Genomic DNA, 22,540 nt, shown 5'->3' with positions numbered 1-22,540 from the left:
TTTTTTGTAGGTAAATTGATCATCCTTGGCTTTTGAATGGTGTCATGGGGGAATCACATCCTAAAATATTAACGTCCCAGAAAAAGCAGTGTGTTAGACCAGTCACAAGTTTGATTTAATTTAGCTTATAATAAATAAAAATAAATATTATTAAGGTGCCCATGTCAGATTATAAACATTGTAATTCAGCAGCTTTTGCAGGAGTTTAAGGAGCCAAACATAAGACATTCAGGAACTGTATATTCCCAGGGCTTTTTTTTCTCATAGAACGCCCAGAATGGAGTTCCGGCACCTTTTTTGGATGGAACCTTGTAGGGTAGGCAAGGCGGGTTGTATGACATGTGTGAGTTCCGGCACCTTTTTCTTTTACAAAAAAGCACTGTATATTCCTATTACAGAATATGAATAAACATATGTAAAAGCCCATAGACAGCTGTTTTCTAAACTGCATCTATGCATTCTATGCAGTGGTCAACTGGCATAAGGAGTTTTACTTTTCCCTAATCCAGGTCCTTAAATAAGCTTCTATTCACCTCTAGATTCATTCCTGCCCAGCCTGCCAAGATATCTCAAACCTATCTTTACCACAACCATCATATCTGCAATGGTAACTGTGGGATTTATGATGTCCCCACATCAATCAATCACTGCTACTATCAGTTACATTGCAGAACTGCAATGGGCTTGCACACACATATACCCTCTGAGTCATCCCAAAAGAGACTCTACTGCCCTAGCATCATGATTAGGCCAATTTTGTTCAAGTCCTTGCTTGAATAAGAAGTTAATGAATTTAGCGGAACTGCAGAGTAGTGTAATGGCATAACAACAACAATATCATCTTCCATTAGGTAAATACTACCTACTAGATTTGGGATCTCTCTAATTTATGCTATTAGATTTCAGACATAATACTTCATAATCACTCATTGCCAACAGCTAAAGGGGTAACAGCTAATAGGAACTAACAATAAATTAATTCAGTTTTAGAAACAATTCTATTACAAGTAAAGAAACTGTTTTTCTAAATGAGATTTCACTGTCTACCTTATCACACACAAAAGGAATGGGGAAAGAGTTTCCAAAGATTCCCAAAGAATTTCTTATTATAAGAAGAAGCTGATATTAGGACTCAGTTACCTTACAATTTCCTTTAGTTAAAAGAGTTTACATCGAGGGAATTTTTTTATTGTGTTTTTCATTTTCAGTATTTTTTACATAATAACAGTAATTGCTGAATGTCACATTGAATTTTTTTTAGTTTTCACATTGATGAAAAATAGGTTTGATTGCTTATTTTTTATTTTTTAAAGTTTTCTTTAAAATTATCCTTGAATTATTTTCTTATTAAGTTTCTGGACTACCAATAGTTTATACAACTATCATCTCTTATTACTAAATTGAAGAGACAAAGATGCCACTTTTTTCTTGGTTTAAGAGGTATAAATTGCATCTGAATAACTATTTCAATATTTGGAAGAGGGGCGCTTATAAGAGTTGACTCCTGGCAATTGCCGGAGTCCCTGCAATTTTCTTGCCAAGGTTTTGGAAGTGGTTTGCTATTGCCTGCATCCCAAGGCTGAGAGAGACAACTGGCCCAAGTCACCTAGCTGACTTCATACCATAGATGATACTAGAACTCACAGTTTCCTAGTTTCTAGCCTGGTGCCTTAACCACTACATCAGATTGGCTCTCTATTTAAATATGAAGAACTTGTATTAAAATAACATGCAGACTTTTTTTAGGGCAACTCAAGAAGCAAAATACAAAATGGAAGTAACAACAGAACTGAGGACAGCAATGAATGAACTGTTCTCCCTTAAAAGGTGAATTCTTTCTTGTTGCTTTATGAGAGAAATTTATGGGAAGGATTCTTGATGATGTGATTCTGAGTATATTTTCCACAATGCAGCATCTTCTTGCTCCGTGAAGTTGCATTTCAAGTACAAGGGTCTTTATACATCTGGCATACAGAAAGGCACCAAGTGATCCAGCTCAACATCTTTAAAATAATGTAGTAATCATATAAATGTACATTATTTATACCATGGACAACTAAGTGACAGCTGAGATTCAGAAAGCTGAGTCTTTAGAACTATAAAATAAATAGAAAATTGACTAGATGTCCTTATTAAGCCCAGGTTAATGGTTCCTATTCTTTTTATAAAGCATATGCAATTGTTCTTTTTTAAATTTCTGAACAAGTTCACAGCTGTTTGTGATAAAGGACAGAAAGTTTCTTGATGAAATAATCTCCCCCAAATTAAAGTAATTTTGAAAAACCTTGTTGACCAGACATAGCACTGTAGCTCCAGTGCTAATAAGAATGATTATAAAGCCATATACTGTAATTCAGGGGAAATGCTTTTCTCAGCTTTTTCAAGTATTTTTTAAATGTCTGTTAGGCATTGTACATCTGTAACATCTGAGGACTTGCTTCTTGTATCCCTTGCTCTCTTTTGACATGTGCAGTGAAATTGCAAACACTGAAGACCTTTTGAAGATGTATTTATCCTATGAAGCCTTTTTGTTTAGTATTTCTCCCAAAGCTTGGCAAGAGCAGCAGATAGCAAAGAGGAAGAAAGACCGGGGAAAAAGCCCATCAAAATCCCTTATTTCTTTCCCACCAGCTGCGGACAAAGCCAAACTAATCTCAGCCTCCGTTGTATTACAAAATAAAATAAGTAAGTACATGGTTTTCAGTGGTCCATTGACCATTTAAATTACAGTGTGGGGTAATAATGCTTTGCTGTAATCATTCTGTCAACCACACCAACTAGGAATCTTGAGTGATTCAAGGCTAACATATCTGGAACAAAGTAAATTGAAAAAGGACAATATATAAAGTGGAGACAGGAAGTTTCAATATGTCTTAATATATGTAAGAAAAGAAAAGCATTGAACTTTCATTAATATGAGATGGTGAGTAAAGTTTCTGAATAACTGGAGAAATTTAGCATACTTTCTCTATGATACTTTTAATAAACAAGCCTAATCAAGAAACTACCAAGGAGAAAACAAAACCTCCATCAACTGACAGGATAAGCTACTGTATATAAACAAGGCAATCCCTCCTCCCTTCTGGCACTGAAGATGTTACTTAACTGAGTAATAAAACATCTATGTGAAAACAACTATGCTCAGAAAGCACCTGGGGTCCACAATAGGTGAAGTATTAAAAAAAACTGAAGGAAGAAAAGTATTGTCTTCTTCACAAAAGGGAATTATTGCATTAGTCAGTCTGGCATCACTATCTGAGCAGGTTCCAGAGGAGGAAACCATAAAACGAAAACACTATATGAAATAAAAATTTGTCAAGACCAAGTCTTAGCAGATTAAATTTATAGTAAAGTTTAGGTTAGATTATATGACAAATGTGTACAGTGTGACTCAAAAATTGTATTTAAAGAGCATTCATGAAAAATCTTAATTCAACAAGAGAGTTATAATTCTAGTGGATGCCATTGCCATTTCTAGTAAAGTTGTGTATTATTGAATAGTAAAAAAAACACCTTTAAATTACTCCTTTATTGTATTGGTTTCCTCATAATTGCTTTTGGGGCAATTTTTTTTTTAGAAATTTTATCTAGGTATGCCAACATATTATACCGTAAACTTGGAGAGAACAATGTCCTAAAAGAAACACTTAGATGATATAAACAAATTTTGTCATATCCCAAGTTATTGAAGATCCAAAAAAGAAATCAGTTCATGCAGGAAGGAACATTATGAAGCATATAATTTATATTTTAGGTCCTAATGATGTTTATATAGTGAAATGACTATAGTGAAATATTTATATAGTGAAATTGTCAGTCCTGCCCTCTCTTTGGCTCTGACCCTTCTGGCTTTCTGGGAAGCATTTAAAACTATTTCTTTAAACAGACTCTGAGCCAGGATCATCTTGTTTAAATATTTAGAATATTTGTGCATTTCTCCAGGTTGCTGATTTTGGTCTATTTGCTTCAGGGTTTTAAAAAGACCTTTCAACCAACTGGATGACCTGGAGTAATGTTTGATTAGATAACTTTAGAATTTGAATAAATAATTAGTAGTGGCATTACATCAAGATTAAAGAGAAATCTAAGAGCATAATTGTTCTGTTGATGTACAGCTGAAATAATGTATGAGCATTCTCTTTTGCTGCATCCTTAATCTTAGTGTGAGTGATTTCCCTAGGTTTCCTGCATTATAGTTCATTCTCCAGTCACATAATTTGGCTACTTACTTTGTTTGACAACAACTTTACAGTGGTTGCAGATTGTTCCCACTTCCTGTCAATGGTAGCCTTGTTTGGCTTTAGCAAGGATTAATAGAGCTACTGACTTGTTCATTTTTACATTTCTTTTTATAAATATGTGACTCTTGTGTTATTTGGCTACTACTTTTAGGCAAAATAGCACATCATAAAGGGTCACAGCCAGCCAAGAAAGTGATAATAGACAAATCAGCATCCGTCATCTTAAACAATCCTGAGGAAAAGGCACAAGTTTCAAATAATGAGGGTAAGGAATAAGGAAGACCTTTGAAAGAAAGGAGTCTGGGCTTTGGGGTGAGATGTTATGGCTGATTAGACAGTTCTGTGAGCAGCTCTGCAGGTGGAGACAGCACAGTGGTTCAATTGCCAACCAAGAGTTGGTTCTGGTGACAGAAAATTTCTCTGGAAGCAGGAGAAATCAGGAGATTACCCACTTGTGCTCTGGGAAAACAAAACAAAAAACCCCATGCAGCAAGTTAGTTTCTTGTGGTCAATTATGAGTCGACTAATTTGGGAGGTAAGGGATTTACAATTTGCCCTGAATTGCAGGCTTTTTATGGACATTTGAATGGCAAAAAATTCACCCTTTTAATTACGTCATAATTCAAGTATTTTACAATCTAAGAAAGATATTCCAAACAGCAGGGAAGATTAAAGAATTTCGTTGTCTTCTTTTTGAAATTAAAAAGAGAAAAAAAAACATATCTTAAAGGATTTTAAGTTAAAGGCACTTTCTCGCCATGGCAACCACAAGAAAAGCTGCCAAACTGGAAGAAGGATGCAGAGGTGGTTAAAAGAGTTGAAATTTACACAGTGTTATGATCTCAAAGAGAATTTTTATAAAATCATTGATACATAATGCCAGAGAAATTATTTAGAATGTAGAAAGGCACTTCAAATGTACGTTGGAAACGTGATGAAGGAACATTTTATCCTGCTTGGTGGATGGGTAAAAAAGCTAAAAAAAATTGGACCCAATAACTACTTGGATACAGATGATTTTAAAGGTCAACATTCAACTAAAGCCAGAATTTTTTCTTTTAAGTTTATTGGATAAATAATTAGAAAAAAGCCATGAAACATTATTTCAGCATATGATCACAGCAGTGAGATTACTGTATGCACAGATTTGACATTGCCCATTATGGAGGGATAGTTGAAGTTGACAGATTTTACTGAAATGGATAAATTGATTTCTTTGATTAGAGGGAAAACATTTTTACATTTATTGCTGACTGGATTCCTCTTATGGACTTTTTGCATAAAAATGAAAAAAATGAACTTGTGGCATGGTTTTGATGATTAAATGGGATAGATAATAGAAAGAAGCATAAAATGATGTAACTTTATAAAGAAAGGTCAAAATAAGTTTGCTTAAAACTGCTATGAAAATATGAGAAACTGCTATATACTTTTTTCTTTAACCTTTTTCTTACTTCTATGTTAGGTTTTTTATTTTGTTTATGAAAATGCATAAGATAGTAATTGGGCAATGAGTATTTATTACATAGAACGCTTCTATTTTTCTTTAAGGACCAAGAAATATTACCCAGTTTGCATTGAAACACCTGGAAATTTTAAGGGATAAAAATAGATGCTTTAATCATTGCAGGAGTTTAATGTACCCGCTTTGCCCCTTATTATAGCAGAACATTCTGCATATTCCTGCTTAGGATGATCCTTTCCTAGTGGATTCATTTCTCCACTGTGTATGATATAATTTTAGTAAACTCCTGTTGCTAAATAAGAATAATATTGTATATTTTCTTTCTTTCTTTCTTTTTGCAGGAGATTACAAGTTCTTTAGAAAGTCATCACAAACAGTACTGGACCCCAAAATATTCATAGATGATAAAAATGTATCATCAGAAAGGTGACAGCAATCTGAATTTGAAAAAAAACTAAACAAGCTTATCTATGGATACCAGCTTCCCTTTCCTCACCTCTACTCACCTTTCCACCTTTGTTTTACCAAGCATAATCTTCCTGCTTGGCATTAAACACGTACTTGGCAAGCTTCAGGGTATACACACAAATTTTATCTAATAATTTTTTCTTTTAATAACAGTGGTTTAAGTGAAACCAGCTTCTCTCTATCTTCAGAAGACAATTTTAACTTGGATGATATCCAGAATTGTGACAAAGTAAGAAATTTATCTTTAAAATATACATAGCTCAGAGTTGAACTGTGGGGTTCTTGGTGCTGATTTGGTCGTTTGCTTGCAGACATTTCATTACCCAACTAGATAACATTATCAATAAAGTCATCATCAGTGATTGTTACTAGTTGGATAATGAAACACGTTCATGGAAACAACCAAGCTCAAAGAGTCCCCAGGGCTCCTCATTAATCTTTATTTTTTAAATTATATTTAGGCTGCCCACTAAGGTTATTGTTAATTCAGTTTTGCATCAGACTTTCTGCGTGAAATCTTCAATGATATAGTCAATAGCTGTGGGTATTATATCTTCCATAGAAGATTCCCTTTTTTTCACTGACTTTTGCTATTACATTTTTGTTCATTTCACATGTATGGATTTTCTTTTTTTATTGTGAAAGAAGTCGTATATAAAATGATTCTGGACTTAGCTCAAAATCTAAATTAGTTTATTCAATAATATTGCACAGAATAAAAAGTGAGATGAACACTGACATTCACAAAGTGGTTATGTCTTAAGGTATTGTAAATCACATATAAAAACTGGATTTCTTATAGCTAGTGGTCTAATTAAACCAAGTAGAATGTGGATTTCCTTTTTAATGCAGGAATCACACAGACAATATAATAATGGCAGCTTTCTTTACATGTTCCAGTGTAAACATAACTGATGAAATAGTTCTAGCATTGGCTAATAGTTTAGTAGTAGTAGTAGTAGTAATAGAAACTTGAGTTCTACTCCTGCCTTAGCCATGAAAGCCAGCTGGGGGGTGTTTCTACAACAACTTACCATAGCCAACCCGCCACGGCCAATTTGCCACAGCCACCTTGCTGTAGCCAACTCACCGTGGCCAACTCATGGCCAGACAACTTGCCACAGAACAACAGTTACACTAATATCAAAGAAATAGTCAAAGAAAGATAAGAAAGGATGCCAAAGGAGGTACAAAATAAAACGTGAATGACAAAAAATAAAATATTTTTTAAAATTAATTAAAATAATTAAATTGAATTGCTGAACTTTCCCGCAGCAACTTGTCCTGTGGTAAGTTGGCCATGGCAAGTCATCTTGCAGTACGTTGGCTGTGGCAAGTTGGCTGAGTTGTCCTATTCCGCCAGCTGGATGACCTTGGGTCAGTCGCTCTCCAGCTCAATTCTCCCTCTTAATTCACAGGCTCATTATTGTGGGGAAAATAGGAGGAAGATGTATTAGTTATTTGTAAAAATAATATAAGTGGGATACAAATAAAATAAATAAAAATACTACTGTTTTTGAAAAAGAAGTGTGCCTCTAGATACTAGTTAATACCCACAACTTTTCCGATATCACCTGCATAACCTGAATTACTGCAGGTATTTTCAGTGCTATAGAGATTGAAATAACAGAAAACATTACCTAATAAATAAAAGGATTGATTGATTCATTCATTCATTCATTCATTCATTCAGAACAAGATATTTAGATTAGATGGAAAGAAACATTTTGTTTTATATATTTTATCCAGTATATATTTAGTGGAGGAGGAGTGGCACAACCTGGGGGCAGAGTTAAAAGAGGGATAAGCCTAGAATCTCTAAATCAGGGGTCTTCAAACCTGGCCCTTTTATAACTTGTGGACTTCAACTCCCAAAATTCCTCAGCCAGCATGCCTGGCTGAGGAATTTGGGGGGGGGAGTCCACAAGTCATAAAAGGGCCAAGTTTGAAGACCTCTGCTTTAAACAAACACAAGCAGATTAAATCCAACCTCTACTGAATTCCATTGACCCCTATCTAACAGCTAACAGCTAGCAGGAATATTCTCAAATATTTGAGAGTCTTCCTGTGCATAGGCCTGAGTAACAATAAATCAGTTTATTTCTTTTTATATAAGTTTTTTAATTCATTTTTTCCATACATACAGTAGTAATTTTTCAACCAACGTGCCGTCTGGGTTTACATACTAATACATATTTAATTCCTAATCCTTTCTTCTTTCCTCCAGCCAATGGTAGAATAAGCCCCAGGTTTGATAATAGTCTGTTTCTTCTTTTTCTTTCAGTCTGTCCATCTCTGCGCATTCTAGTATTTTTTTAATTATTTCTTCATCTGATGGTATTCCTACATTTTTCCAGTGTTGCGCAAATATAATTCTTGCCGCTGTTGTGACATGCAAAGTCAAGTATAAGCTTTATTAGTCTTTTCTGGCATTATACCTAATTTAAAAAGTTCAGGTTTAAAGTCAACATGTTCTCCTAACAACTGTTCTAGCCAAATATGTATCTTTTCCCAATAATTCTTTACTTTATCACATGTCCACCAAACATGATAATACGTGCCTGACTTATGGTTACATTTCCAACATCTATCTGACATATTTTTAAAATTTTTTTGCTAATCTTGCTGTTGGAAAGTGCCATCTATAAAACATTTTTTTTTATTGAAAAGTTTTAAAAATACAGTTTTCCTTTAAAAAAAACCCCTTCCCCCTCCCTCCTCCCCTCCCTACCTCCCCCCTTCCCCCCCCTCCCCCCTCCCTCCTCCCCCCCCTCCCCCCAACCCCCCTCCCCCCCCGGACTTCCCAGAGCTAAATACAAGGTATATATATATAAAAAAGCAATCATAAACAACCATATACTAACAACTATAAATTCTAAAATCCATCACTCTCTAACTTATATAGGATCAAACAAAACTTAGCATTATTAAATATATATAGAAGACAAAATAAAAAAAGAAAAAAGAAAACGAAAGAAGACTTATTCAAATGCTAGATAAAACTTCTTGACCCTATACTTATTCTGGATAAACTCAATCCATTTTCTCCATTCCATAATATAATGTTCTTGCGAGTAATCTTTCAAATAGGCCGAAATCTTCGCCATCTCTGCCAAGTCGGAAACCTTTAAAATCCACTCTTGTATAGTCGGCAGTTCCTCTTTCTTCCAATATTGACCTATCAAAAGTCTTGCTGCCGTAACTAAATTCAACATCAACTTAGAGTCCACAACTGTAGCGTCAACAATTATTCCCAACAAAAAAAATTGCGGACAAAACTTTATCCTCCGTTTAAAAATCTTCTGCATATTCCACCAGACTTTTATCCAAAAAGCCTTGACCTTTTTACATGTCCACCATATGTGAAAATATGTTGCCTCTTCATCACCACACCTCCAACATTTAGGCTGATAATTCGGATACATACTTGCAAGCTTTTTAGGATCTAGATGCCATCTATAAAACATTTTGTAAAAGTTCTCTCTTAGACTTTGAGCTTGAGTGAATTTTACATTCCTCACCCAGATCTTTTCCCACATGTCCATTGTAATAACTTCCTGAATGTTTTGGGCCCATTTTATCATACAATCCTTAACAAGCTCTGTTTCTGAATCGATCTCTATCAATGCAAGATATATCCGTTTAATATGTGCTGGTCCTTGATGTCTAATTTGCTTTATCAAATTTTCATCAGTCGTTGCAAATCCATTTTTTTGGTCTTCTTTCCACCTGGCCTGTAACTGAATATATTGAAACCAAGTCTGAACAACCTTCTCTTCTCGCAAGAAACTATATGATTTCAAGCACCAAATATTCCTTTCCAAACTTAAAATTTCCTTGTAAGTAGTCTCATCATGTTTGAAACCAGCATGTATATTTTCTATTGCGTGTTTTGGGATTGCCCACAATGGTATCTTGCTGCTTAACTTATGTCTATACTTCTTCCAAACTCTCAGCAATGCCTGTCTTAAAATATGCATCCTAAACACAGTATCTACCTTCTTATCATACAACAAATATGCATGCCAGCCAAACAACAGATCATGGCCCTCAAGATTTAATAACCTCGATTGTGTCAAATTAATCCAATCACTTATTCCTACTAGTGCAGCAGCTTCATAATATAATTTAAAATTAGGCATTTTAAGGCCACCTCTCTCACGAGTATCCTGCATAATCTTAAGTTTAACTCGTGGCTTTTTCCCTGCCCACACAAATTTATTGATACCACGCTGCCATTCCTCCAAGTTAGAGTCTTTCTTAAGAATCGGTATCATTTGAAATAAGAATAAAAATTTGGGCAGGACATTCATTTTCACTGCTGCAATCCGTCCCAACAAAGACAATTGCAATTTTTCCCTACTCTCCAGTTCTTTTTGAATTTTCCCCCATAACTTTTCATAATTATTTTTATATAGCTTTGTATTAGAGGGCGACAAAATCACCCCCAAATATTTAACCCTTTTAACAATCTCAAATCCAGTTAATCCTTCTAGGAGAGCCTTCTGCGAAACTGTCATATTTCTAGCCAAAATTTTAGTTTTCTGTATATTTACTTTAAATCCAGAAACCTTCCCATATTGTGTTATTATCTCCATCAGGTCCACAACAGAGTTCTCTGGCTGGGTCACTGTAACAACCAGATCATCTGCAAATGCTCTCAATCTGTAATCCTGATCTCCAACTTGTATCCCCTTAATTTTTTCCGAATTCCGAATCTTAACCAATAATATCTCTAATGTTAATATAAATAACAAGGGCGATAGCGGACACCCTTGCCTTGTGCCCTTCTCAATATTACATACTGTTGTCAAACTATTGTTAACTATAATTCGGGCAGTTTGTTTTTGGTATAATGCCCTAATCGGTTGTAAAAATTTTTCCCCAAAATCCATTTTGTCTAAAACTTTCAACAAAAATTGCCAGTTCAATTGATCAAAAGCCTTTTCAGCATCTAAAAAGATTAGCGCAGCAGAGATCTGGTTGTGCCTTTCCAAAAACTCTAACACATCAACTATATGTCTCACATTAGTTTTCATTTGTCTTCCACTAATAAACCCCGTTTGGTCCCCATGAATCACCTGTTGCAGAACCCTCATCAGTCTATTAGCCAAAACCTTAGCAAATATCTTATAATCTGTATTTAAAAGCGATATCGGTCTGTAATTTTTAACTAAAGTAGCATCCTGGTCTTCCTTCGGAATCAAAGAGATAAAAGCTGTTCTCCAAGACGGGGGCACCTTTCCCCCCCTCTGGATTGTCTGGAACAGTTCCTTTAACGGTTTTATCATCTCTAATTGTAAGTTTTTATAATAGGCCGCAGTCAAGCCATCAGTGCCTGGTGCTTTATCCACCTTCAGTTCCTTAATAGCTGTAAAAATTTCTTCTTCTGTAATCAGTTGGTTAATCCCCTCTTTTTGTACTTGCGTAAGAACCGGGATGCTAGCCTTCTCCAAATACGTATCAATATCTTTTGCATTAATGTCCTCTTTAGTATATAATTTCGAATAAAAATCCACAAAGGCATCCTTAATAAGATTCTGTTGATACACAACCCTTCCTTTATACTCAATCTTATCTATATTAGATGCCCTTTGTTTTTTCCTCAGTCTATAAGCCAACCATCTGCCTGGCTTATTAGCATTGCAAAAAGTATTATGCCTAGCAAACCGCAGATTGGTCGCCACTTGATCAGCCATTAATTTATCAAATTGTCCTCGTAACAGTCTAATAGCCTCCTTGATCTTCACCTCCTCTGGGTTCAAAATCAAAGCCTTTTCTTTTTCCTTTATTTCATTCTCCAGTTCTTTCCTTCTAGTTTCCACTGCACGTCTATGTCTATTATTCATATATATCAACACCCCTCTCATATAGGCCTTGCTAGCATCCCAAACCATATCCATAGAGGTACCCTTATTCATATTCATCTCAAAAAAATCCTTCATCCGCTGTTTGCATTCTTCCACATTTCTCTGATTTCTAAACAAATTCTCATTTACGCACCATGAGCGTCTATCTCCTCTTTCCTTATCAATCTCCAACCACACTGGACTGTGATCAGAGATAATTCTTGCGCAGATTTTCACCTTTTTAGTTCTCAAAAGAAGATCATTAGTCAACAAAATAAAATCAATCCTCGAAAAAGATTGGTGTCTATCAGAATAAAATGTATAATCCTTCTCCCGCAAATGTCTCTCACGCCAAATATCTCGCAATTCCAGGTCATCCTTCATTTCAAAAAAAGATTTAGGCAGTCTAGCGTGACTTGGAATGCGTTTAAAGGCTCCAGCCTTATCCAACTGTACATCCATAACTCCATTCCAGTCCCCCATAAAAATAAAGGATTTATAATCCAACTGGGTAAGCTTTGTATGAAGTAAACTAAAAAAGTCAGCTTGTTGTTGATTTGGAGCATATAATCCAACTAAAAGCGTCTTTTTACCTTCAAACAACAGCTCGATCATAACATATCTTCCATGCTTATCTGCTTCAATTAGGTCCGCTGTTAAGGCACTTTTAACATAAACAACCACTCCATTTTTCTTATTCTCTGCAGAAGCAACAAATTGCGTACCCAGCCTCGAGTTCAATAAATACTTTTGATCCAAAACTCTAATATGCGTTTCTTGCAGGCATATAACATCTATCTTAAATTGTTTTAAATATTGAAAAACTTTCTTCCTCTTCTGCGGTGAGTTTAGTCCATTAACATTCCAGGTTAAAAATTTAGTTGCCATGTATATCCCCGAAAAGCTCTTGGACCACAGCTTTGATAGGACTGGTTACTTTAGGCCGTGCTCCTCCCACAGCTTGGCTATGAATGCGTTGTGAAGAATCTGAAGACTTTTGCTGATCATGTTCTTTTATTTTCTTTGCTCGTTTTAAAGCAGCACGCGTCACTCTTTGCTCTCTAGGATCATCCAAAGAGATTGTAGCTTGATCTCCTCCAGCACCATTTTCCTCTGTTTCCTCCTCTTGTTGTTCTTCTTCTCCAGATCCCTTTCCAGCTTCCAGGAGCGTTAATGGGGTTGCTTTTAAGACATTATTGTAGAAATCACGTGCTTGTTTCACAGTAATCAGCCTATACCTTTTACCTTCATACATCACCATCAGCCCCTCTGGAATCTCCCATCTGAACCTTATATCTCTTTGCTTGAGCTCTTGCACAAGAAATGTATAGTCCTTTCTTCCCCTTAAAATCCTTGGAGGAATTTCTTTTAAAACCAAGACTTCTTGTTCAGCAATCACAACCTTAGCATCATAGGCAGCTTGTATAACTTGATCTCTAATTTCTCTTTTTGCAAAATAAACCACCACATCTCTAGGCAACTTTCTCTGTCTGGCAATCCATGAATTCACCCGAAACACTTTATCCATAGCTGCTCTTATTTCAGATGCTGGCTGGTTCAATACCCCTTCGAGAGCCTCAGAGATCAGCTGCTTTAAATCTTCTTTAACATTCTCTTTTAAGCCTCTAATTCTGACAGCAAACTGCATCTGGTAATATTGGGCATGGCTTAACTCCCTTTCCAACTTGCCTCTTTCAATTTCATTCTCCCGTGCTTTTACTTCTAGTATAGCATTCCTTTGAGCCAAATCATCCACTTTTTCATCTAAATCTTCCACACATTCCGCCACTTTATGCACTGAAGTCAAAATGTCTACCTTCATCACGCTGTACTTCTGTTCCATCCTCTCTTCCATTTTTTCCTCAAATTTCTCCAATTTCTCCTCCATCTGTGCAAATTTATCAGCAATTGATTGATTAATTGATTCCAAAAGTACCTGGGCATGTTTATCCAAGGCATCTCGCAAATCCTTCGATGTCAGCACTTCAGGAGGGTGCAATGCCTGTAGTGATGATTGTTGCACCGGCGAGGATCCTCCACTCCGAAGAGTTTTAGAGGGAGGTTTAGCCGCCATCTTTTAATCCTCAATTATGACGCACTTTCAATTAAAGTTTAAAAAGTCCAACAAGTTAGAGAGTACAGTAAAATAGTCCTCTTCACCTTTTCCTCTTGTACCGCTCTGCCTGCTCCTTTAAATCATAGTCCTTTCTTCAGGCAGGGATGGTTCGCAGACGCCTGGCTCTGCTCCAGGAAGTTCGGAGCAGAGACGACGGCCAGCTGGGAGCAACCCAGGCTTCGGGGGAGTTCGATCCTTCAGCCGCCCAAGCTCGAAGCTCAGGCGGCCTCGGAGAACTCTACCCCTACCTGGGGCCTCACCCCCTCCTCTTCTCCCGAGGAGGGGGCTTCAATTTCGCCCGAACAGCTGATCGGCGCTGTTTCGGGCGAAAAAACAAACAGCTGAGCCGCGGGCAGCCAGGGGAGGCTGTCTTCGGCGCCGCGCCGCCAGCGGAAGTCCACCCCATCTATAAAACATTTTGTATACGTTTTCTTTATAGGAAGTTGACAATGCCAGTTTATAGTTTCTTTCCCATAAATTTTGCCATTTTTCTAATTCTATATTATAACCAAAATTTTTCACCCATCTTATCATTGTTCTTTGACTTGTTCACTTTCCATTTCTAAAGTTAATAAAAATATACATTTTCTTAATTAATTTTTCATCTGAAGTCAACAATGTCTTATCAAACACAGTTTGTTCCTTATAAAATCCACACATTTTAACATTTCTATGGTATCTTGTTTGCATTTGTAAATGTGTCCACCATGTTAGGTTGATACCGTGATTTTCCATTTCTTGTTTAGATTTTAAATTTCAGAGTTTAGAATATCTCTATATGTCCAGATTTTTTCTCGATCCACATACTGCTGGAGTCTAGCTTTTAGGATTTTAGGCATAACTTTACTAGCATGTGAAATGAGTGCAATGGTGCGATAGTTTGAATATTCTTTGGCACTGTCTTTCTTTGGAATTGGAATGTAAACTGATCTTTTCCAATCCTGTGGCCACTGTTGAGTTTTCCAAATTTGCTGGCAAATTGAGTGTAGTACTTTTACTGCATCGTCTGAGCTGAATAGCTCAGCTGGAATACTATCACCTCCACTAGCTTTGTTGTTGCTCAGCTTTCCTAAGGCCCACTTTACATTATAGGATGTCTGGCTCGAGGTCAGTGACCACCTCATCGTGGTGATCAGGGACGTTAAGCTCGTTCTTGTATAGTTCTTCTGTGTAATTTTGCCACCTCTTCTTAATCTCTTCTGCCTCTGTTAGGTCCCTGCCATTTTGGTCCTTTATCATGCCCATTTTTGCATGAAACATTCCCTTCATCTCTCCAATTTTCTTGTAGTATTCTTTAATTATCTTTTTCATTTCTTCATTTTTAAATTGTAAACCACTTTTATCTACTAATTTGTTTAGCATTTTCTTCTTCTGTTTTTTAAGTTTGTAAGCTAACCATCTTTCTGGTTTATTTGCATTTTCAAAAAAGTTTTGTTTTGCTCTTTTTATTTGCTGTGCCAATTTTTCTGAGTTCAACAAATTTAATTTATATTTTATTATTTCCATTTCTCTTTTCAACGTCTTATTTTGCGGATTCATTTGCAGTTCTGATTTTAGTTTTCCAAATTTCTCTTTTAATAGTACATACTGCTGTCTTTTCTGTTTATTTTTCTTTGCCGTGTAGGTTATAGCTATACCTCTAAAATATGCTTTAGCTGTATCCCATACATTTTTTCGTGTAGTATCTTCTTTTTTATTTTCTTTAAAGAAAAACTCCATTTCTTTGGTTGCTAATTCTATAAATTCTCTTTCTTGAAATATAGATTGGTTCAAAGTCCATCTTAGGTTCTTTTGTATTCCTCTCCACTTCACTTTTAAAGGGTTGTGATCTGCCTATGTACCTGGTTCTATCTAATTTCCTGTATATTCATCCTCAATTCAGGTGTCATCCAAATCATGTCGATTTTAGACCAGGACTTTTGACTGTTTGAATAAAATGTATATTGTAATTTTCCTGGATTAATTTCCCTCCAAACATCTTGTACTCCAATCTCTTCTATCATATTAAAAAAAGTCTTAGGTAGTTTTCTTTCTTCTGCTTTACTGCTTTTATAGTCTATTGTCCCATCCACAATCGCATTAAAGTCTCTTACTAAAAAAATGTTTTGATACTACAGTTCTGTTATTTTTCTATGAGGATTTTGGTAGAATTCTTCCTGGTTGTTATTTGGTACATATATTTCTACTAACAATATTTGTTTTTGATGTAAATATATTTCTACCATCACAATTCTTCCTTCTTCATCTGAATAAATCATTTTAGAATCTATTGTCTCTTTAATATATACTGCAACACCTATTTTCTTTCGTTGCACTGATGCATGATAGAGTTTCCCAATTTTGGGGTATTCCAACAGCTTATAATATTGTTTTTTTTTTATATGTGTCTCTTGCAAGCAAATTATATCTATATTTAATTTCTGTAGTTTCCTAAAAATTGTGCTTCTTTTTGATGGGGAGTTTACCGTAGTCCATTTATATTCATTGAAAAAAATTCCATTTTCTTTCTCCATTTCAGTTATTTATGTTTAGGTCTAGTAGATCTCATAATCCTCTGTTCTCTGGCCATTCCTTCACTCTCTTGCTCAGATTTCTCTTTCTGTTCTAATTGTGTAAGTGCTTCTTCAGTTGCTTCTTCCATTTGTTTCTGTTCTTTTCTCTCCTCTTGTTGATGTTGCGCTCCTTCATCTAGAAATGCTCTGTTTCTTTCATCAAAATCTTCTGCTTTCCAAATTGAATCCAATTGGTATCTTGTTATTCCAGTTGATTAAATTCCCTTCTGGCATTAACCGTTTAAAGTTTATGCCTTTTGCAATCAGCTTTGTGGTTAAAAAATAATATTGTCTTCGAGTATCTCTTACTCTTTTAGGTATCTGCTTTAGGACCACAATTTCTCTACTCTTATATTGTAATAGTTCCTATCAAACTCTTCTCAGTATTTCATCCCGTGTTGTTTTCTTTATAAATCTCACATGCACTTCTCTGGGTAGTTTGTTTTCTTGCATAGCTTGAGTTCATTCGGAATATTTCATCTATCACCATTTGCATCTCTGCTCTGTCTGCTTTCAGGGCTTCTACCAAAAGCTCAATAATCACAATTGCTATATTTTCTTCTCTATCTTCAGGGATATTTTGAAATCTTAGGTAGTATTTCGCTTTTTCCATTTCTAAGATCGCCTCCACTCCTTCAAGATTTTGATTTGCTTGTTATAGTGTCTCATTTTCTTGCAGTAGTATTTCCTTTTTTTATCAATATCTTCTGTTTTATTTTCCATTTCCTGAATTCCTTGATCATTTTTAAGCATCATTTCATGGTGAACTTCAAATTATGACTTTATATACAAGATTTCTTCGCTTAATTTGTCAAATTTACTTTTTGTCTCTTCATGATTTTTTGCATTGATTCTTGAATCAATTTTAATGTGGATTGCATCTCATTTTGTGCAGTGCTTATTTTCTCATGCTGCAGCATTTTTGATAGATCCCTGAGTTGTTGGACTAGATGTTCCCACAGAGGGTGCAGAGGAAGTCTTTTTCATAAGTCTAATAAGGTTTGATGTACTCATTCTTCCAGCCAACTATCTTAGGCTAAAATCCAAACTGTAAAAGGAGCCAATTTCTTTAGGCTAAATCCAATATCTCGAGCTCAGGGTAGGGGAGGTGGCGTGGCGGTCGCTATCAGAGAAACCCTCCATCCACGGGAGGCCACTGCCCCTCAGATAGACGGATGTGAATCCCTCCTCTTAAGATGGGGTCCTGGTGGTCAGTTGGGCCTACTTCTGGTATACCTCTCTCCAAGCTGCACAGCAACGGTTCTACCCAGGCTACTTGACGCCATCTCAGGATTGGCGGTTGAATTTCCAAAACTTATAGTACTGGGAGACTTTAATCTACCTTCCCTGGGCAGTGCATCAGAAGTGGCCCGAGAGCTCATGGCTTCCATGACGGCCATGGACCTGACCCAAATTACTCAGGACCCAACTCATGAGGGAGGAAACATGCCTGATCTTATTTTTATCTCTGGGCAATGGCTAAATGGACTGGGTGGGGTTACTCCAACATCACAACCCCTTTCATGGACAGACCATTATCTCCTGCGGTTGGGCCTCCGTCACGTCACCCCCCGCTGTCAGGAGGTGGAACCGACCAGGTGGTTCCGCCCCAGGCGCCTGATGGACCCAGATAAATTCCAGATGGCGCTTGGACCAATTCCCACCTCCCTCTCCCACAGCCCGGTCGAGTCCTTAGTTAATGCCTGGCAACAGGCTGCTTCGGAGGCTCTCGACCGCGTTGTCCCTTTGCGGCCTCTGACCCGGCGCAAGTCCCGACTCGCTCCTTGGTTCTCCAAGGACCTGCGGGAGATGAAACGCCAGAGAAGGGGCCTAGAGAGCATTTGGAGAACCAGTCGGTCTGAGTCTGACCGAACACAGTTAAGATCCTTTTCTAGATCTTATCTTGTGGCAATGAGGGTGGCAAAGAGCGCCTACTTCACCACCCTCATTGCGTCCGCAGATAACCGCCCGGCCACCCTATTTAGAGTGGTCCGCTCCCTTTTAAATCAAGAGATGGGGAAGGACCCCCTACATGGATGGGCTGAGGAATTTAGTAAATATCTGGTGGACAAAATTGCTCAGATTCGGGCTGGTCTGGACTCTGACTGGGCAGTATCTGACGAGAGGAAAACGATGAATTTGGCCGAGTACATTTGGGAAGAGTTCGATCCTGTGACTCCAGATGAAGTGGACAAAATCATGGGGAAACTAAGTGCCGCCACATGTTTGTTGGACCCGTGTCCCTCCTGGCTAGTCTATGCATCTCGGGAGGTTACACGAGGCTGGCTCCTAGCAGTTATCAATGCCTCACTGAGTGAGGGGTACTTCCCTGCCGCCTTGAAAGAGGCGGTGGTAAGGCCCCTCCTCAAGAAACCGGCATTGGATCCAGCTGTTTTAAACAACTTCCGTCCTGTCTCCAACCTCGCTTCCTTATGAAGGTCATTGAGAGAGTGGTGGCACAACAGCTCCCTTTGAACCTGGAGGAAGCTGAATATCTGGATCCGTACCAATTGGGTTTCAGACCCAGGCATAGCACGGAGACGGCATTGGTCGCACTGGTGAATGATCTCTGGCGGGCCCGAGATAGAGGTTATTCCTCTTTCCTGGTCCTATTAGATCTCTCAGCGGCTTTTGATACCATCGACCACAGTATCTTACTGCATCGTCTTGAGGGGTTGGGAGTGGGAGGCACCGTTCTGCGGTGGTTCTCCTCCTACCTCTCGGACCGTTCGCAGATGGTGTTAGCAGGAGGGCAGAGGTCAAGCCCTAGGCCTCTTAGTTGTGGAGTGCCTCAGGGATCAGTGCTCTTGCCCCTCCTGTTCAACATCTATATGAAGCCGCTGGGAGAGATCATCCGTGGCTTCGGGGTGAAATATCATCAATATGCTGATGATACCCAGCTATTCATCTCCACCCCGAACCAACCCAGTGATGCCCTCGATGTGATGTCCCGTTGCCTGGAAGCGGTACAGATTTGGATGGGAAAAAACAGGCTTCGACTCAACCCAGCCAAGACTGGGTGGCTCTACATACCGTCATCTCATTTAGTCCAAGAGGTTCCATCTTTGACTATAGGAGGAGAGATGTTACCTCCCATTGATAGAGCACGCAATCTGGGCGTTCTCCTAGATTCACGACTCAGTTTTGAAGATCATATTGGAGTCGTGGCTAGGTGGGCATTTGCCCAGATTCGCCTAATATACCAATTGCGCCCCTTTTTGGACCGAGATGCCCTACGTACAGTCACCCACACCCTCGTTACCTCCCGTACAGATTACTGTAATGCTCTCTACATGGGGCTGCCCTTGAAGACCACCCGGAGGCTTCAGCTGGTGCAGAGTGCAGCTGCACGTGTTGTGATGGGAGCACCCCGATACTCCCATATTACACCCCTCCTGCGTGAGCTGCATTGGCTACCGGTTGCCCTCCGGGTGAGATTTAAGGTGCTGGTACTTACCTTTAAAGCCCTACATGGCTTAGGCCCGGGATACTTGCAGGACCATCTGCTGCCGGGAACAAATTCCCATTGCCCAGTACGCTCACACAGAGAAGGCCTCCTCAGGGTACCGTCAGTTAGGCAATGTCAGCTGGCGACCCCCAGGGGGAGGGCCTTCTCTGTGGGAGCACCAGCCCTATGGAATCAGCTCCCCCCTGAGCTTCGGATGGCCCAAAATCTCCAATCCTTTCGCCGCGGCCTCAAAACACTCCTTTTCCACCAGGCTGACCTGGACTGACAGGCATTTTAATTAATTATATTTAGAATTTTTAATTTATTTTTAGTTTTTAATTTTAATTTATTGCACAGACGATTTTAATTTTATTTTTATCTTAATTTCTGTACTTATTATATGTTTTGTTGTTAGCCGCCCTGAGTCCTTCAGGAGATAGGGCGGGATATAAATCACATCAATAAATAAATAAATAAATATCTCAGGGAGAGAAAACAGAATAAAGCAAACAACAACAAAAAAGAGGGGGAAAAACACCAACTGTCTTATGTTAAAATCTAGCCAGGAAGAAACAAGCCAACTTCTTTAGGCCAAATCCAGCTCCTCCAGTCAAATAAAGCATTCACTGTCTTCAAATAATTTCTGTTTTAGTTATATACAGAGTCAACAAGTCTAGTTATGAAGAGTCTTTTCACTTAAAAATTCACACAAAGGCACTTTGTTTAGAACAGGTGTTGTCTCAAGGTCACACACTTTGAGATTTTTTTGTTTAATATTACTATAATATCTTCTTTCACCACTAAATGTCCTCATATGCTGTTTAGTCAATGTCTGGTTTTAAAAGTTGTTACAAAGTTTTCCTTTTAAAGTTCTTTATATGTTATTTACTCTTAGAATTATAGCTAAAAAGGTTTTTCCACCTCTTGTAAATTAAGTTTTCTTTGAATCAATCTGAGTTCAGTTTTAAGAGATATTTTGTATTCCTTAAAAAGCCTTCCCACTTGTAGTTGCCTGCCACCTTTGACTTTCTCCTCTAGTCCTTCTGGGATATTTACTTTTTTTTAACTTTCTCAATCAGGGGGTGAATATTTTTAATTGTAGTTCCAAAAGAAAAAGGGAAAAAACTGGCTCACCCAGTTTCAGCATGCTGTTGACAGTCAACTGTTTGACAGAGCACCGCAACTCCTCACTTTTCTTCTGGTTAGTGACAACTTGGGTTGCCTGGACAAACCCAGCAGCCTTTCCTCTGTCCTTTCAGAGGGTTTCTTCAGTCCATCTGGACCAATTGCTGTCTGGTCCGGACTCCTGAACCATCCCTCCTTCTTTGGTTGCCCTCCAGGGCAACTTTCTGATCCCTTAGGGTTGCTGGGCAGAAAGAAATCGGGCTTGAAAGCCGGAGCCCCGCCTTCTTCCACCCGTCTTGTTGCGTGACAAACTGGAAGTCCCAACAATAAATCAGTTTAATTGGACTACATATTTGGACTTGATCTTTTGCACCTGACAAGTAATCGAACTTATTTTATTGTGTTCTTTATAGCAAATGGTGGTGTCTATAAATATATCATAAACTTGTGTCAGTGAGGGACACTTATGAAGCACTTCAGTGTGTTATCAGTTCCCATCACATTTAAGCACGTTTACAGAAAATTGGTGGCATTGCAAACCATACAGTCTGCATAATATATAAATTGATAATTGAAGTTAATATATTTTGCTGACTTATGCATTTAATAATGAGGGAAATGTGGTCCTTTATTGCCAGTTCAGTATAATCCGCAAATGCTCTCCTTTACCATATTTCCATTTTTTCAAAAAATGTTTGGAAACAGATGTGCCATTCCACAGATTATGCATTACTGTTTCTCCTTCGTTAGGAGCCAGAGATTTATTTCAAAAACACAGAAGAGTTACTTCAGATGTTCAGATATCTTGAAGAGCAAAATCTTTCATTATTCCAAAACATTCAAGAGATTAGTGGCACATTGGAGGAAAGCCAGCAGAGAGAGAAAATAGTTAAGCAGCATATGTAAGTTATTAATTTAATAGGGTTATTTTATATATTTCCAAAGTGTGAACGTAGGTACAAGGTAGTAGCAATTTATGCTCCAAACAAGCCTATTGAGATCTTGTGATTTTAGCCAAGAAAAGAAGCTGAATTCAATATGCTGCTCTTTTTCAGGCACAGCTGATTAGCTTAATTTTAAGCAAGGTGTGCGTGTGGAATGGTTTCAGCTCTTGAACAGTTAACACAGGGAAAGGGGTTTAATGTTAAAATTGAGAAGCTAATAGATATGACATACCTCAAAAATGTAACATGTTTTGGCTTTAAAATGAACCATTAGAATGCTGAATAATCTTAAGCATTCTAGATTTTGGTTAGAGAATTTTAGGGAGCGAACA

General features: G+C 37.7%; 2 protein-coding genes across 2 annotated transcripts in view; one reads left to right on the top strand and one right to left on the bottom strand.

Moving 5' to 3' along the window:
* SNRPF (small nuclear ribonucleoprotein polypeptide F) overlaps nt 1-22,540 on the bottom strand; it is a 228,793-nt gene that overhangs the window by 184,389 nt on the left and 21,864 nt on the right. The gene's annotated exons all lie outside the window — the stretch shown is intronic.
* Nucleotides 1-22,540, top strand: part of CCDC38 (coiled-coil domain containing 38) — a gene marked incomplete at both ends in the record, with an annotated part of 47,025 nt that overhangs the window by 11,657 nt on the left and 12,828 nt on the right. The window contains 3 exons of the mRNA XM_083365359.1: nt 1,747-1,827; nt 2,474-2,666; nt 22,015-22,166. Coding sequence (XP_083221485.1) covers nt 1,747-1,827; nt 2,474-2,666; nt 22,015-22,166 — 426 coding nt within the window. The remainder of the gene's footprint in view (nt 1-1,746; nt 1,828-2,473; nt 2,667-22,014; nt 22,167-22,540) is intronic.

Source organism: Vipera ursinii (assembly GCF_947247035.1).
Source record: "Vipera ursinii genome assembly, chromosome: 6".
Lineage (NCBI taxonomy): Eukaryota > Metazoa > Chordata > Lepidosauria > Squamata > Viperidae > Vipera > Vipera ursinii.
Note: the sequence above shows the minus strand (reverse complement) of the source record. Positions and strands in the feature narration are given on the sequence as shown.